The following is a 19,313-nucleotide window of genomic DNA, read 5'->3' as shown; positions in this document are numbered from 1 at the left end:
TTTCTTTTAAAGATTACAGTTCTTAGTCCTTGTCTAACTACCTCCCTTCCCCTTTTTCTTTATTCTCTTCCCTCCTTAAATACTTCTTCTTCTTCCCTCTTTATCCACGTGTCACACAAATCTTACCCTTAGATCCTCCCCCTTTCCACCACCTTCCTGAAGTCTTTAAACAATGGTCAAAAGGTCCATCCTACTGTTCAGGGGTCACTTCCCCATTAATGCGGCCAGGAAGATAGGTGCAGGGTCTTTAATGTGGAGGTAGCAGCCTTTTTCTGAGATATTTTTTTCACTCCGTGACGTCTAGAAGGTATTTAGATCTCCCTCTTAACCAACAGTTCGTCTAGAACACTGCCTATAATCTTCTTGACAAATCCCAGGGTCATCGCGGGTCTTTCCGAGGGGAGATTAGTCCTTGGACGAATTCTCGGACCTTCACCCTGTGGGCCGACTTACAATCTTAAAGGCCTTTAGCAAAAAACGGTCTGGAACCCGTCAATGAAGCCCAAGGCCCAAATACTTGCTCAGGTCCCTTTACTCCCCACAGTTAGTACCTATTAACATAGTAATATTTTTTTAAAAAAAAATTAGGGGGGGGGGAGGTGTAAAGGTGATAATTAGGTATGGGCTACTCTTTGTAGATGTATGTCCCTCTTGAAGTCTCCCATACAAAAGATGCGTTGTTATTTTGGAGAGTTTGTCTATCCATGTAGGTTGTAACACAAGTTTGATAGTGAAAAAAAAACTGTTGTTTTTATCTTACTTTGGAAGTAGCAGAGATAGAAGGAAAAAAAAGAAAAAAAGAAAAGAAAAGAAAATGTATTTGTGTGACTTTGATAGAGCCTAACATTGGGTCAAGCCAATGTTGAGCAAAAGTTTCTTTCTAGTTAATGTTTCACAGATTTATATTGATTCACTCAAAAATAAAGTCAACAAAATTTAGGATAAATTACACTTTACCACCCTAAATTATGCATTTGATTACACTTTGCACCCTAAACTATTCAAACGTACACTTTATACCCTAAACTATCACACTTATCACATTTAGCACCCCGGTGTTACTTTTGTTATTATGTTTAACGGAATCCTACTGCACATGACAAGCACATACATTTTGCTTAAATGGAACAAACTTGAAAGGCTGAAACACCCTTCTTCAAAATCAATTAAAAACAAAAGCCAATTTTTTCCATATCTATCTCGTTGTCTCACGTGCGTGCCAACCTCTTCCGAATTGGGGATTTAAGGGTTACAAGAGCCACAGTTCAACACAAAAAGGCAAGCGAATCCCACACATATAATCAAAACAGTGAAAGATGTTAGTACAATTAAAGAAATCATGCTTCCACTAAGGCCGTCTTTTTTTCTCCTTGGCACATCAACTCTTAGAGGTTTTATTTTACTTCCATTGTTTCCATGGCCAGCAAATGGCCCATCATCTATTGTAGAAATGCTTGAAGGGGCTGATGCCTATACACAGATGAAAGAGATTCAGAAGTAAAATAGAGACACTGGAAGGAAAAATGAAAAAAAAAAAAAAGAGTTTTTTAAAGTAACTTCAAGATAGATACAGTGCATTGCTATTTTTCTCGCCGGGCTTAGTAACTTTCATGATTGTAACAAAAAGAAAAATGCTAAATCCCCAAATAAACTGCTAAAAGAAGCATGCTTCTTTGAGAAATAACTTTATTAAACTTCTAATGCCCTTAAAAGTTATACAGGGCTAAATTATCCAAAATATTGTTAAAAGCAATTTTTTCTTGAATTTGTCCATAAAGACACAAAGTTGAGGAACAATAGATAACCTGGGTAGTGAACATAGAATACTTCGTAGGCACCAAAAACTGATCTTTATAGAAACTTGCCTATGCTAGAATCTTTTATAGATAAAAAGTGCAGTAGTATCATTGAATTTTAATCCTTTAGCACTACAAGAAATCTGGGTTTAGGCGGCGTTTTTTTTAGTGACGTTTTTAAATCCGCCACTATAAGTGGCATACTGCGACGTTTTCTAAAAACGCCGCTAAAGATTGAGCTTTTAGCGACGTTTTTTAAAAAACGTCGCTGTAGCTCAAAACAATACCAACGTTTCTTAAAACGTCGCAAAAAGTATAGTTTTAGCAGCGCATATCTCGTGTATAGCGACGTTTTATTAAAACGTCGCTATAGTGATTAAAGAAAATGTACTGAGCATGTGTCTAAAAAGGAAATACTCTATAGCGACGTTTTCGAAACGTCGCTATAGTGATGACAGCAAATGGTCTCCACCTGTTGGTGGGGAAAAAAAAAAAAAAGGCGCTATACTAATTAAAGGAAACACTTTCAAATACTCTATAGCGACGTTTTGAAAACGTCGCTATAGTGATTACAGCCAATGGTCTCCACCTGTTGGTGGGGAAAAAAAAAACGCGCTATATTAATTAAAGCAAACACTTTCAAATACTCTATAGCGACGTTTCGAAAACGTCGCTATGTGTTCTAAACTTTTGGATTTCAGGTTCCCACACTTTTTTTCCCTCTTTATTTTTTTTTTGGCCTACACTTTTTTTTTTCTTTCTTTCCATTAACTCACTCCGTGTCCCACTCTTTTCTTTCTTAGGCTCACCATTGATTGTCCCCTTCTTTTCTTCTCTTTTCTTTGTTCTTTGTTCCTAGTTTTTTCTTTGTGACACATTTTCTCTAGAACCACCACACATCTTTTCCCTTCCACCCATTGCCACCGTGGCTGTCATCAACCTCCACTAGGACCTACTGCCACCACCATACTTTTTTCCCTCTTTTTTATTGTTCAAGTTTTTTTAGAGTGTAAGTATTTGTTCTTGGCTTATGGGTTTGCTTTGATATGGTATTTCTTTAATGGGTCATGGAGCTTTTGTGTTAATTTTTGCTATTTTTCAGTTTTGGTTTAGAGTTTTTGTTGTTCAAGTTTCTTTAGAGTGTAAGTATTTTTTTTTGGCTTATGGGTTTGCTTTGATTTGGTTTTTCTTTAATGGGTCATGGAGTTTTGTACTAATTTTTGCTTTTTTCTATTTTGGTTGGAAATTGGTAGAAAATTCTCTTATTCAGATTTGGCTTCTTGGGCAAAAGGACTTAAGGATCAAGGGCTGAATCATTGTAAGTATTTCTTTAGAGTGTTAGTATTTGTTTTTCAATATTATACTTTCTAGCAATGGCAAGGAATGAACAATAGGATTGCAAAATAGACTATGTTCCAAACATATATATTAATGGGTTTTTAACTAACTAAGAAACTTAATTTAATAGCTACAATTAATCTTAGGCAACCAACCCACTTAGTTAAAGTGATACATGTATTGGTATTATACAAATATATATATATATATATATATATATATATATATATATATATATATATATATATATATATATATATCTATGGTTAGTGTGTTATTGTGGAATATTGATGATTAGTAGGTACATTTGATATATTATAAGCTTGTGTTAGTTATTGTTGAATTTTAAGCAGGTTAATATAGCATTTTTAATTTTTTTTTAAAATAATGAGCAGCTTTTGCGACGCTTTTGAAACGTCGCTAAATGTATTTTCCTACATTACATACTAAAATGGTATATTATTTAGTGACGTTTTAGAAAACGTCACTAAAAGTTTTTGAACACCACTAAAGAGTAATATATGGCGACGTTTTTTGAAACGTCGCAATAAACCTATAGTGACTGCTCTATTGCGACGTTTTTGAACGTCGCAAAAACAAACGTAGCTATAGACCATTTGTGTCTATAGTGACATTTTTTGGGTTTTTAGTGACGTTTTACAAACGTCGCCTAAACCCAGATTTCTTGTAGTGTAGGTACCAGAATCTGATTAGGGAAGAAGTTGTCACGCAAATGAGACCGGAAGAGAGAAGTGGAAAAAAATTGGCTTTTGTTTTAATTGATTTTGAAGAAGGGTGTTTCAGTCTTTTTAGTTTGTTTCATCTAAGCAAAATGCATGTGCTTATCACATGCAGTAGGATTCCGTTAAACATAACATCAAAATTAACACTAAGGTGCAAAGTGTGATAGTTGAGGATGCAAAGTGTGCGTTCGTGTGTGTTCTAATAAGTAATACTATTTAATAAAAAAAATGAGATGTTTATCTCACATTGGTTGTGTGTATCTAGTGACCGCTGTTTATAATTCCAGTCTACAACTATAAATGTTATACCCTTTTGTAGTTGTACTCTGGTTGAATAATATATTATAAATCCGGTTTAAAACACTAATATTACTATTTTCTTGTATGTTCTTATAAGTATTATTGTTTACTAAAAAAAAAAAGTTTAGGGTAGTAAAGTGTCATTTTTCCCAAAATTTAATACGAGATTATGCGGAACTGCGGTTTTTGAAAACTTTATATCTAATGAGAAAATTAATAGACAGTTTTAAATTATTAGACAATAGAAGTCAAGAAGTTGTAATTTTTCATGAGAAAATTATCTCATAAAACGGTCTCATAAGATTTCTCTCTTATAGTATGAGTGAAAGAAGAAAGTTTAGTTACAAAATTAGTTGTAAGTTAAGACTACAACCTTACTCAATAAAATAAATATTACTACATATTTTGAAAATCTAATTGTTGAATTGCATGTTATTCTTGCTCCTAATAAATATGTCAAATTTTGTATAAATCGGATATTGTTTACTATGTGATCTATAATCTCATATTTTATACATAATTTTAAACTACAAAGAATTGTAATTTAAACAATTTATTAATGACATAGCTATTGATTTTTAATTTTCTAGAAATTTTACATGTACGGGGATATAAGAAGAAGATTTAATCTAATGGTGGATTTGTTAAAATTCACCTCCGATAAAAAGATATTGAGTAAGGTTGTAACCTTAGCTTATAACCAGTTTTGTAATTAAACTTTGTCCTGAGTGAAATTATGAGTCTTATGAGTCTCAAATATTCTGAGAGGATGATCTCATTAGATCATTTCACAAGATGTTTTATTTTATTTTCATATGCATGTCATCGTGTTCATGTTGGGTTTGAATATCTTCCATAAGGTCTTTACTCCTAATTCAATCACGAAAAAAATTCATCAACTTGAAATTACAATACACGGTTACCTACTTTCCTGGAAATGGATTTCCTCTTTTATTTGGTTGATCAGTAGCCACAATTTGTATTTTAAACCTTTAAAGTTGAGAATATATCTTTATGAGAAAAATACTATCACACACTATATATTAGTTCAAAATTGTGACTTTACGTCAAATTTTGTCCCGTTTTTTGTGAGTGTGTACTGTGTGTGTGGTAGTAAAACTCCATTTGGGGGCTAATGAAAGTTTCAATTTATTTAAGTTTTTAATTTTTTTTGGTATTATTTATGGATCTTGTTATATTTTTTAGTACTATTTATAAGTTTTATTGTACTGTTTAATTAACTTTTAACTTTTTTTTTTTTTTCTACACTCTCAGCAAAAAAAAAATTCAATTTTAATTAAATAAAGTATTCTCAAATAAATCCTAAACTGCGTTCTTTTTCTAGGGGGTAACCGGTCTTTGGAAAGTGTGCATCATGAAAAAAAATTTATGGTATTTTTATTTTATGCACGGAAAAAAATGCAATCCATCTCAACAGAAATGAAAAAGACAAACAACTACTTTTCTAATATAATAATATAATTAAAATCATACCACGCGTGATCATTGCGTGGTTAGTCCAATTTTTGTTTCTGTTTTATTTGTTTTTTCTAAACAGAAAAGGATGAGGAGTTGATCGTAGTCTGAATTTAAAAAAGAAAACTAGAGAACATCTATGCATGAAAGCATTCAAATAAGAAAATATATATAACATAATGAAAGTTTGACATAAATTACAAAAACCTTGTGCCTCACTTTTGGAGGAATATTTACAGCTAGCAATATATTACGTTGCACAAATTAAGGTGGCAATCATGTTTTCCTGCCTAAACAGAAACAACAATCCTCCTCAAGAAATGGTAAAGTACCTTGAAAATCTTCTAGGACAAGAAGATACAATTACTGCTTTGTAGTTTAGAATCAAAATCAAAAAGTTATCATGTCATAATCATCACCAAACAAGTAACTCAACCTCTCCAATCTCCATGGATCTCCTCCCAACCCTGGCACCATTTTTTGGTTAGGTGATAGCTTGGATCTACACAAAGGACATGTTACCTGGCCCTGACCAATCCAAACATCTAGGCACTCCTTGTGGAACACATGAGAACAATTGCAAAGCTCTCTAATCCCATCACTTGCCTCCATGTTATTCAAGCACACAACACAGACCAAGCCCTCTGCACTACAGTTAGCTCCTCTTCTTTTGAGCAAGTCACCATATTCTGTTATTGGAAGTTGCTTCTTGATTGATTCATCTATGAGGTGGAAAGGGAGAGGTACCAATGAAGGAGATGGTCGATTCTCTGGCTGATAATCAGCATGGTTTCGATGTCTAAAGGATAAGAATTTCCAAAGTTGAAGCATGTATGAGAGTAGCAATATGAGAATGTGTTTTACAAGGCATGGCAAAAGGTTTAGAGAGGTTGATGTTGTAAGGTTTGGATATTTAGTGCTACTCTGCAACCCCATGATGCAAAGAATTGAGGCAAAAATGAAGGACAAGTAGTGTGACCGGTGACTTTTACCAAAAATGAAAAGAGTACCTACGGCCCTGGCTATCTAGGAAAACAAGTACGACTTTTGAATGTTTGGACTTTGGACTTTTGACAATCCCATTACATATATAAGGTGGTTAAAAAAATTGAGTGCATATCAAATAACATAACCGTTCATATAACAAGTTATGAATGGTGGAGAAAAAATAATAAATTTATGTGATAATAACAAATAACAAATCACAATTTAACATATAAAATATTTGTTGCAAAAGTTATGATAATTTAAATAGTATTAAAATTACACGCAATCAAACTTTGTATTTTACATGGTACGGAGTTTTTTTTCTTTTGACTATCTTGTCTTGTCATGACGTGGACCTATATGGTACTAGTCTTTTTATAGTTTCTAACCCAAATAACTCATCTCTTTAGTTTCTTATCTAATTCACAAATTTAGAGTAACCACATCAGCTCTTGTATAAGTGTGTATAATAAAAAAAATGCTTAAATTTACACATTTTTTTATCAAAAACAGCCCACATCAGCTCATGCATAATTGTCTATATTTTACATGCTCCTTCAAATTGCTACAGTACCGTGTAAATTTACACGGGTACTGTAACTCGGTTATCCAATTTTTTAATAATTTTCAGATCGCTCGTTTTTTTTTTCTCTCTTCTCCCAGTTAACTGCTCATCCCCATGCACAAATACATCCACACAGATACACTTGCTAAAAAAAAAAAAAAAAAAAAAGACAGAGATACACAAACACGGAGCTCGTGGATCGTGGATCGTGGATCGGAGCTCGGGTCGGAGTGTTGATGGTGGATCGGAGTATGGATCGCGGGTCGGAGCTCGGATCAGAGCTGTGGATGGTGGATCGGAGTGTGGATGGTGGATCGAAGTGTGGATCGTGAGTCGGAGCTCGGATCGGAGCTGTGGATGGTGGATCGGAGCTCAGATCGAAGCTCGTGGCTCAGATCTGTGGTGGATCGTCGGATCAGAGCTCGTGGCTCGGAGCTGTGGTGGATCGTCGGATCGAAGCTCATCGGAGCTGTGGTGGATTGTCGGATCGGAGCTCGTGGCTCGGAGCTGTGGTGGATCGTCGGATCGAAGCTCGTCGGAGCTGTGGTGGATCGTCGGATCGGAGCTTGTGGCTCGGAGCTGTGGTGGATCGTCGGATCGGAGCTCGTCGGAGCTGTGGTCTGGAAAATGGGTACACAGAGAGAGAGAGAGAGAGAGAGAGAGAGAGAGAGAGAGAGAGAGAGAGAGCAATTTCAGATGGGTAGAGAGAGAATGAGGCGGGTATGTATATAGGTAGTTAAAAGAGAAATAATAAAAAATTTGATAAAGTTGATTATTTAATTAAAAGATGGGTTAGAATAAATGAACTGATGTAGGTATTTTGTAAAAGTGATAGTATAAAATAGAAAAGGTAGATTTTTTGTGTAAAATAGAGGAAATTTTTAAAAGAGCTGATGTGGTTGCTCTTACAAGTTAAAACTTCAAACACTGTTTGCTCTATCTGATCCCTCGTCCCACCAACGTAAAGAAATTTAGAATCACAACTTTATCTAGCACAATTTTGTCACAATTCTAATGTTATAATCTTACGGACAATAAGTAATAAATAAAAAATAGTAAATTTATGTGTAGCGCTCCACTTTAGAATAAATCCAGTGGAAACCCTTTAATTTTGGGTTGGTATATTTGTGTTGAGTCCAATCCTATGGCTTTGATGAGGACAAGTCTAGCTAAATATGCTTACAAAAACCTAGATAATTTGGTGGCCAAATATCCCCTTGAAACCTCAAAAAGCCAAATCAAAACACCAAACCCAGTGAATCATCCCGGGTTGGAGCACGTGTGGAGCTTCGGTTGGTGTCACGGTGTGGCTGGTGGCGGCCCGGTGCAAACCCAAAACCCAGAACCCAGAACCTGCAACCCTAAACTCTTGCTATATCTCTCTTTAATCTGGTAACCTTGGCTCTAGCTGGCATGTGGGGTTTTCTGGTCTCAAAATTGGTTTGGTGATATAAGAGGGTGGGTCTGTTGGCTTTAGTCTTGGTTGTTTACATTTTTAATTGAGATTGTGAGGGATAAACTACGGGTTTAAGGTGGTCTCGAATGAAATGGTTTTTTGTTGATCTACTAATTTGATATTTGTATTTTTGTATTTGGTTGCCAAGAAAGTACACGAAGATGCAAAGAAAATCTGAGATTTCTATTTTTATTTTCATCTTTAAAAATGTGAAATCAAAATTAAAATTATTTTTATTAAAATTGGGGGAAAATGCCAATGTGGAATTTTAAAATATTTATTAAAAATTATTTTCATTAATTTATTTTCCATGTCAATATCAAATGTACTAACTGTACGCACCATTAGCCACATAAGCATTTTCTATTAGCAGTTAACGGTAGAGACTAAATTGACTACTACCAAAATGTAAGGACCAAATTGACTTTGACTCAATTTTGTAAGGACCTTTGCCTTTTTAGTTTTATGAACCCATTGGAAAATGAAAAGAGATAGGCATACATTCTGGATTTGAACTTTGAACATCTTCAATCATGTTGTATTGCAACTCAATTATTGGGAAATTGTTTTTTTTTTATTATAAAAAAATAGGCTATTTTAGTTTCAAACCAGCTGCATAAGAATGCATCTTATTCAACTGTCGCACAGTCATAGGCTATAAACAGTGAGTCAATAATACAATCTAATCCATTAGACTCAATGACTTTGGCTTCCTTGCGTATCTATCATTAGCACTATTTCTCCCTCAGCTCTTTCATTTCTAAAACTCTTTAATCTTCTAGCAATCAGTTCCCGACAACTTCTTTTCAAAAAAGACCAAATCATGAAATTTTATATGATACTTTATTTTATTCAGAAAAAAAAAATGTTGTTAGGTTTTAAGACCTTAGGGACTAATGTATTAGAACTTCAATGTGTATTGTATTGGCAAACCATTATCAAAACATTTAGTCTAGGTTTAGACTTGCTCAAAGTTTGGTTTAATGTAAGTTTGGAATCGAGTAGTTGCGGGAAATTACTGTTCTATTTCTGAACGGCTCGATCGATCGAGAATCGTGCATCAGAAATTTTCTGCAGAATTTTAAGTCGACCAAAACACGGTTCAAGCCCATTAAGGATTAGGGTTTTAGATCCACTTCTCCCACTATATAAAGGAAACCCTAAGCACGTTTTTAAAGACTTCTAAGAGAAAAAAGAGAGTGTCTTTTTTTGTATCTAGGGTTTGTACCTAAAAGTTCTCTAGAGTCTTTATTGCTCATATTGTTGTTTGTGTGAATCTCTTGTGAAATATGAGAGGTGCTTGCCTTCACACAAGCTTAGGATTATCAAAAAGGAGATTTCTTCAAGAACTTGATGATCATTCAGTTGCTGCCATAAGAGCTTAAAGATACACAAGTGGGAGTGCTTGAACTTGCTAGAGAATCCAAGAAAGAAGGAGTCCATGGTCTCGGAGCTTACACGTGGTCATGTCAGTAAGTTCTACTGATGGGTAGCAATAGGATGTTAGTAGTCTAAGTCGCTATTGTACAACTTCGATTCTTTCATAGTGGATTCAGGTTTACCTTGAGGATAGCTAGGTTAAATCCTCACTAGGTTTTTTACCGGTTTGGTTTTCCTGGGTCATCATATCTTTGTATTTTTATATTCCGCACTTTACATTGATATAATTATATGATTGTCTTAACCTAGATCTAGAATTTGGACTAATTAATAACTTAGCTTGTTAATTAAGTTAATGTAATTGTGTTTAAGGGGTCTAAATAACTTAACAAATGCAATCTGTCTCAAAATAAACAAACAATCAATTATAAATAAAGTAAGACAAATAATCCAATTTGTTGCACTTAAGAGTGACATTTTCAATTAGCTTTGTTAATTGTTAATTCTCGAAGTCGTGAAAGCAACTTGGATTATTTTAGACTTGTTTTTGCTTTTGGAGGATTGAAAATTTTTTTCCAGGGAGGTAGGCCAACTTGGATTATTTTTTTAGTTGAAATGATCAGATTTCAGATTTAAAAACAACTTTAAGATTAGATAATGATGAAGCTGGACTTTGTTTTCTTTCAAGGGAGGTCAATTAGTGATATGTATTATTAAATTGCAACAGGAGGATGGAGATTTTGAAAGCCAATAAGGAGACTATGCACGGCTCCCTTGCCTCTCCTCCCCTCTACAGATGAAATAAGAGTTTAGAGCTTGAACATAAATAATAAGAAATAAAAAAAAACTTTACAATTCATCATTCATATACTTGATAGATCCAGAACTTTATCCAGCCTAAAAGGAAAGAACAGTACCCCACAAGAAGTAGGGATGTTTAGGAAATGGCCTTAAAAGTACCTTGATAATCTTCTATGACAAGATTTTCAACTGCTGCATATAACATAGTATTGCTTGGTAGTTTAGACATCAAAAAGTAACCATATCATAATCCTCACCAAACAAGTAACTCAACCTCTCCAATCTCCATGGATCGCCTCCCAAGCCTGGCTCATCTCTTTGGCTAGGTGATAGCTTGGATCTACACAAAGGACATGTTACCTGGCCCTGACCAATCCAAACATCTAAGCACTCCTTGTGGAACACATGAGAACAATTGCAAAGCTCTCTAACCCCATCACTTGCCTCCATGTTATTCAAGCACATAACACAGACCAAGTCTTCAGCACTACAAGCTCCTCTTCTTTTGAGCAAGTCACCATATTCTGTTATTGGAAGTTGCTTCTTGATTGATTCATCTATGAGGTGGAAAGGGACAGAGACCAACGAAGGAGATGGCCGATCCTCGGGCTGATCATCATCATGATTTCGGTGTCTAAAGGATAAGAATTTCCAAAGCTGAGGCAGGTACGAGAGTAGCAATATGAGAATGTCTTTTACAAGGCCTAGCAAATGGTTTTGAGAGGTTAATGTAGTAAGCTTTGGAAGTTTATTGCAAACACTTACACTAGACAAACCCATGAAGCAAGGCAAAAATGAACGACAATCAGTGTGGGTTGCTGCTGAATGATTTAAATTGAAATTGAAATTGATGGAGAAGCATCTTAAATGGGGTTTACTTGGAAAGTCTTCTGCCTAAGTCGGCAAGAAAAGAGGTAGTATTTGATTTAACAATAGGAAAAAGGAAGTGTATACGTATACAACAGCCAAGTTGAAATATATATATATAAAAGGACAACTAAGCTATTTAGAATTTGGACTTGGGACAATCCCATAACCATAAGCTTGGTACATGACTTCTGCAAGGAGTATCCTTCACTTCAGGTTCTATGTATATTTATCCACAAGGTAGTAGACTTGTAGTAGAGTTAATAGAAGGACTTAACAGATATGATCTAACGTTGTAATATCCTACTATTTTCATTTTAAATGAAACAAAATTAACCATGGTACCTAAACATTATAAAATTCACAAAATTATTCTTTAAATATACATATATAAGGATGTTATTTTGAGTAAAAATTGTTATTTTAAGATTCAAACTTAACAGATATGATCTAACATTGTAATACCTTACTATTTTCAATTAAATGAAACAAAATTAATCATGGTACCTAAACACTATATATATTTATAAGGATGTTATTTTGAGTGGAAATTGTTATTTTAAGATTCACTTTCTCATGTTACATGTGTGTGCGTGTTATGAATGAAAAAAAGGGTTAAGAAATGAATTTATAAATCAAAAAACCATTTTCCTATTTTAAAATAAATTAATAAATTATATTTACATAAAGACCGTTATTATTGTAATATGATATATGTTTGTTTTTTTGTTGTAATATGATATAATAATATATAAAATTAGATGTGGGGAGAAAGTTATAACCAAATTAGAATTTTATTATACTCTAATTATGTGTCATGTGCATTTTTTAATTTTACAATCATTTGATAACTAGTGTCTCTATATTTAATTAGACTTTAATTTCATGTCAAGTTTCCTTCTAATTATACTTTAATTGTGTGTCAATTATGTTTAGACGTAAATTTATATATCTAAACTTAGAATATATATATATTGCAACTCAAACCATTGATGAAAGTCGTCACAACAAAAATTAACGATAGAGACACAATAGTTTTCATAATATATAAATTTCATAATTGTTGAATTAACAGGTTAATGTTGATTTCAAATGAATCTACTGCTAGTAATATTTATTACCCGCTGTTAACAATTAGCCACTTTAAAGAGATGTGAAATTTGTTACGAATTATATTATGACTCTTATTTGGTCAACAAAATTGTGTAGGACGGCTAGGACTCGTGAGTCCGTGACTCACAAGTCCCATTTACTACTCTGAGCACTAGTTATTCCTATAGTCATGTGAGCAATGAGTGCCACGTGTTGTGTACACTTGCTCAACGCAGCAATTATGACTTTAAAAACAGACATTACTTTCAAAATTCAATCTATGTAGGGCATTACAATTTACAAACAGGACGAATAGATCCATTCATGAAGCAATGAAACCAATCACATTAAAATAAGTTGATTTAGGCCAATTGTCTCCCTTTTACATAAAAGTCTTCTTTCACCTTTTAAGATTACATCATTTGTCACAATTTTGGTCACAACTTGTTGGAGTGGTTGAGCGTATGTAGCGGACAATCACTTACACATAAACCACTACTCACAATCGATCACGTCAGAGTTGTGATTTAAAAACTGTGTCCCTAAACTTTCTTTTACATGAAAACTCAATGATTAGATCAATATATCTTCCTCTTATCTTGTCAGATATCATACCTGCCAAGCACCTCGCAAGCCTTTAGCCTTCTGAAATTTGGCTCATACAGTCATACTACTTGAGATTAGCCATTGTTATATCCTAGTATGAATCATTAGTTGGCAGCAATGACCTGGTTTCCGTTGGTTGGGGGGCGGCTAAACTTCATGGCATTGTCATGGGCATGATATCATTATGTCAAAAGATTGAGAAAATGATGTGTTAGTTATGGTTAAATGATTCAAATCATTTTTTTTTTATAAATGTTTTAAGGACTAAATTATAAATTGTACTCTTTAACTTTTGTCAAAATTCTATTTAGTTTTGTAACATCTATAACTTTTACTTTTACTCAATATTGTAATTCTTGTTGTAAAATAGCAGAAGCGCAAATTATCAAGATTGATTGTGAAAATATTTTAGGCTTGTGAAAGATTTTCAAGCTAACAATAGGAATGAAAAAAATTAATCCAAAAGAAAATAGGCACAAAACACCAAGATTTACATAGTTTGGCAATATCCTACATCCATGGGCAACGACAAATAAATTTCATTATATCAAATTTGGGATCATACAAATTGGTGTAGAGGCACTCTCACAAACCTAAGTCCCAAATACACTCAAATAGCTCTCTCTCACAAATACAAAACCAAAGAACCAAAGGTTCACAAATATCAAATACGAATACCAAATACCGATTGCGTACAAAGCAAAGAGAGAGCCATAAATCAAATCTAAAAGTTGCAACGCACCAAGAGAGATAAAATCACCAAACCGCAGAACCAAAACCAAGCGGCAACAAACCTCTATCACTATTCCAAATTGCAACCCACAAATATCAAATAACCAAAAAAGAGAGAGCCTCTTTTTCTCACACCCACACTCTACTCTTTTTTTCTTTCTAATTTTCCGTAGCAACACTATGTTTATATAAGAGACTCGAGTCGGCTAGTATATCCCAAAACTAAGAAGAACTAGACTTCTTTTCCATACACAAAAGGAGAATCACTCTTATTCCAAATAGAACTCAAAATCAAGTGGTACACAAGACTTTAATTAAAACTTGTTAACTTCAAACAACAGTAACCCAAAAGGAATAAAATTCCTTTCTTATCCAAATCCAATGCACCCAAAGATGGTACCAAATCCAAATAAGAGTCCAAAACAAAGTGCATATCACCACAAATGAAACTTCTTCGTTGCCAGCACCAAAGCCCCTACGGGCTAATTCAAATTGCAAATACCGAACAAGTCCAAGCAACACTTGAACTTGTGCAAAGGCTTAATCACCATGTCACCACCAAAATTAACATTCTTGGCCAAACACAAACGAATAGTGCCACAAGCTTGTCTATTAATCTTTTCCCAATCCTTGTCTGACATCCCTTCAGGTTTGTCTTCCAAAGTAATATCCAACTCTTGTTGGACCAAGGCATCCATAACTTCGCATTGCCACATGCCAAAGTTATTTGTTCCATCAAATTTCTCTACTTCAAATTTAGCATTAGAAACCATGGTCCTAACTGCCAAAGGTTTTGCAGAAGACTCTGACAAAGCTTTTCCAGAAGAATCCGTCGAAGATTTTGTAGATGAATCACCTAACATCTTTCTCCCTAAAAATTAGATGCACGAACCAATCACCAAAATCACCAAAGAGAACATATCCAAACGCCTAGGTAGTGAACCTTGGCTCTGATACTAGTCTATTGTAAAATAGCGAAAGCTTAAATTATCAAGATTGATTGTGAAAATATTTTAGGCTTGTGAAAGATTTTCAAACTAATAATAGGAACGAAGAAAATAGACACAAAACACCAAGATTTACGTGGTTCGGCAATAGCCTACATCCACGGGTAATGACGAACAAATTTCACTATATCAAATTTGGGATAATACAAATTGATGTAGAGGCACTCTCACAAACCTAAATCCTAAATACACCTAAATAGCTCTCTCTCATAAATACAAAACCTAAGAACCAAATACAAACCAAAGAACCAAAGGTTCACAAATAACAAATACAAATACCAAATACCAATTGTGCACAAACCAAAGAGAGAGTCACAAATCAAATCCAAAAGTTGCAACGCACCAAGAGAGAGCAAATCACCAAACCGTAGAACCAAAACCAAGCGGCATCAAACTTGTCTCACCATTCCAAATTGCAACCCACAAATATCAAATAACCCAAAAAAAGAAAGCCTCTTTTTCTCACACCCACACTACTCTTTTTATCTCTCTAATTTTCCATAGCAGCACTATGCTTATATAAGAGACTTGAGTTAGCTAGTATATCCAAAACCAAGAAGAACTAGACTTCTTTTCCACACACAAAAAGAGAATCACTCATATTCCAAATAGAACTCAAAATCAAGTGGTAGACAAAACTTCTAATAAAGCTTGATAACTTCAAACAACAGTAACCCAAAAGGACTAAAATTCCTTCCTTATTTAAATCCAACAAGGAGCCAAACTCCTAATTTAAGCCATATTCTACAATTCTTTCATCTAATTTTGTTACATTGTGCCATTAGATGTCCATAAAATGATGTTGTTTTGGTATTTTTGAATATCTTAAAAAAAATATATCTAAAAATCTAATTAAAAACATACTTTGAAATTTTTTTTTGTAAAATCACAAGTTATTTCCTCTCTCTCTCTCTCTCTCTCTCTCTCTCAAAGTGTGGGGATCAAAATGTCTTAAAGACCTCTTAATTAGGTGAACTAAATCCATCTAAGTATGGAGAGGTCATGTGCTTTATATGAAGGTATTGGACTCTAATTGATAATTAAAACTGTAAGGGACAATATCATATCAATGATAAGTTTTTTCTTCGAGAAGAAAAGGATGGAGTTGAAGCATAAGCGGTGACGTTTAAACCGTAAACCCCACTAGTTCAAATTTGTCAGAGTATAGCACTTGAGAGTCTAGAATGCAAGTACTTGTAGTGCAAAAATTGACTAGTGGCAGCTGGCAGGCAAGCCAAATTTATGTAGAGAGAAGTCAATGTGCCACTTTTTTTTTTGATTTGATGTGCCACTCTCGTTTGATAACATCAAAATCCAGAAGTTTCGTTATCAGTACGAATCATCGCCGATTGGGATTGAGGGCATATTAACATCCGTGACCCATTCTCTCTTTAAAATTAAGGGAAGTGCATGCAAAGCAAAGTCCATGCATGACCAAAAACTTCTTCACCAAACTATTAAATTAGCCACACATCACCTAAAGCCTTGAAGACTCTAGTTTTGTTTGTTTAAAACTTGCCACTCGTTTTATGTGGTCCCTTTTTCTCTAAACTTTTGAACACCGCCCTTTGGAATAATGTACAAGCAAATTAATTGTTTTCAATAGGTAGAAAAAGATGTCATATTTTTGAGTAAATTTTAGGTACTCTTAGAACACGAAGAATAATGTCTCTTTCTCTCACATTTATAATAGGTTTCACTCATTAAATTTATGGTGAGATTTACCATGAATATGAGAGGAATGAACACTATTTATCTATATTTTGAGAGTATCTACAAATTTTTGCATACTCTTTATGGTTGTAAATTGAATTGATGTAGGTGGTGGCTAGGACTTTGAAAAATGTGTTACTTTGTACCAAAATTATGTAAAGGTGGTAATTAGGTATGGGCTACTCTTTGTAGATGTATATCCCTCTTGAAGTCTCCCATACAAAAGATGTGTTGTTATTTTGGCGAGTTTGTCTATCCAAGTAGGTTGTAACACAAGTTTGATAGTGAAAAAAAATTGTTGTTTTATCTTACTTTGGAAGTAGCAGAGATAGAAGGAAAAAAAAGAAAAAAAGAAAAGAAAAGAAAATGTATTTGTGTGACTTTGATAGAGCCTAACATTGGGTCAAGCCAATGTTGAGCAAAAGTTTCTTTCTAGTTAATGTTTCACAGATTTATATTGATTCACTCAAAAATAAAGTCAACAAATTTTAAGGGAAATTACACTTTGCCACCCTAAATTATGCATCTGATTACATATTGCACCCTAAACTATTCGAACACACACTTTATACCCTAAAACATTTAGCATCCCAGTGTTACTTTTGTTGTTATGTTTAACGGAATCCTACTACACATGACAATCACATACATTTTGCTTAAATGGAACAAACTTGAAAGATTGAAACACTCTGCTTTTTCAAAATCAATTAAAACAAAAGCCAATTTTTTCCATATCTATCTCCTTGTCTCATGTGCGTGCCAACCTCTTCCGAATTGGGGATTTAAGGGTTACAAGAGCCACAGTTCAACACAAAAAGGCAAGCGAATCCCACACATATAATCAAAACAGTGAAAGATGTTAGTACAATTAAAGAAATCATGCTTCCACTAAGGCCGTCTTTTTTTCTCCTTGGCACATCAACTCCTAGAGGTTTTATTATCCTTCCATTGTTTCCATGGCCAGCATATGGCCCATCATCTATTGTAGAAATGCTTGAAGGGGCTGATGCCTATACACAGATGAAAGAGATTCAGAAGTAAAAATAGAGACACTGGAAGGAAAAATGAAAAAAAAAAAAAAAAGTTTTTTAAAGTAACTTCAAGATAGATACAGTGCATTGCAATTTTTCTCGCCGGGCTTAGTACTTTCATGATTGTAACAAAAAGAAAAATGCTAAATCCCCAAATAAACTGCTAAAAGAAGCATGCTTCTTTGAGAAATAACTTTATTAAACTTCTAATGCCCTTAAAAGTTAAAAGTTAAAAGTTATACAGGGGTAAAATATCCAAAATATTGTTAAAATCAATTTTTTCTTGAATTTGTCCATAAAGACACAAAGTTGAGGAACAATAGATAACCTGGGTAGTGAACATAGAATACTTCGTAGGCACCAAAAACTGATCTTTATAGAAACTTGCCTGTGCTAGAATCTTTTATAGATAAAAAGTGCAGTAGTATCATTGAATTTTAATCCTTTAGGTACCAGAATCTGATTAGGGAAGAAGTTGTCACGCACATGAGACAGGAAGAGAGAAGTGAAAAAAAATTGGCTTTTGTTTTAATTGATTTTGAAGAATGGTGTTTCAGTCTTTTAAGTTTGTTCCATCTAAGCAAATTGCATGTGCTTATCACATGCAGTAGGATTCCGTTAAACATAACAGCAAAAGTAACACCAAGGTGCAAAGTGTGATAGTTGAGGGTGCAAAGTGTGCATTCGTGTGTGTTCTAATAAGTAATACTATTTACTAAAAAAAATGGGATGTTTATCCCACATTGGTTGTGTGTATCTAGTGACCGCTATTTATAACTCTAGTCTACAACTACAAAGGTTAAACCTTTTTGTAATTGTACTCTGGTTAAATTATATATTATAAACTCGGTTTAAAACACTAATATTACTATTTTCGTGTGTGTTTTAATAAGTATTACTGTTTATTAAAAAAAAAAAGTTTAGAGTGGTAAAGTGTCAATTTTCCCAAAATTTAATGCGAGATTATGCGGAATTGCATTTTTTGAAAACTTTATATCTAATGAGAAAATTATCAGCCAGTTTTAAATTATTAGACAATAGAAGTCAAGAAGTTGTAATTTTTCATGAGAAAATTATCTCATAAAACGGTCTCATAAGATTTCTCCCTTATAGTATGAGTGAAAGGACAAAATTTAGCTACAAAATTGATTGTAAATTAAGGCTACAACCTTACTCAATAAAATAAATATTACTACATATTTTGAAAATCTAATTGTTGAATTGCATGTTCTTCGTGCTCTTAATAAACATGTCAAATTTTGTATAAATCGGATATTGTTTACAATGTGATTATCTATAATCTTATATTTTATACATAATTTTAAACTACAAACAATTTATTAATGACAAAACTATTGATTTTTTATTTTCTAGAAATTTTACAAGTACGGGAGATATAAGAAGAAGATTTAATCTAATGATG

General features: G+C 33.7%; 2 protein-coding genes across 2 annotated transcripts; both read right to left on the bottom strand.

The window, feature by feature from the left end:
* Positions 1-5,821: 5,821 nt before the first annotated feature.
* LOC142618587 (brassinosteroid-responsive RING protein 1-like) lies at positions 5,822-6,589 on the bottom strand. Its single transcript, XM_075791529.1, has one exon. The coding sequence runs from the start codon at positions 6,587-6,589 to the stop codon at positions 6,044-6,046; it is 546 nt and encodes a 181-aa protein (XP_075647644.1). The 3' UTR covers positions 5,822-6,043.
* A 4,123-nt stretch (positions 6,590-10,712) lies between these two features.
* Positions 10,713-11,787, bottom strand: LOC142621088 (E3 ubiquitin-protein ligase RHA1B-like). The gene has a single exon (XM_075794402.1). It carries the CDS (start codon positions 11,620-11,622, stop codon positions 11,071-11,073), a length of 552 nt encoding a protein of 183 aa, XP_075650517.1. The 5' UTR covers positions 11,623-11,787; the 3' UTR covers positions 10,713-11,070.
* Positions 11,788-19,313: the final 7,526 nt, after the last annotated feature.

This window comes from Castanea sativa, chromosome 12 (assembly GCF_040712315.1).
Source record: "Castanea sativa cultivar Marrone di Chiusa Pesio chromosome 12, ASM4071231v1".
Lineage (NCBI taxonomy): Eukaryota > Viridiplantae > Streptophyta > Magnoliopsida > Fagales > Fagaceae > Castanea > Castanea sativa.
This window is presented reverse-complemented; position numbering and strand designations above follow the sequence as displayed.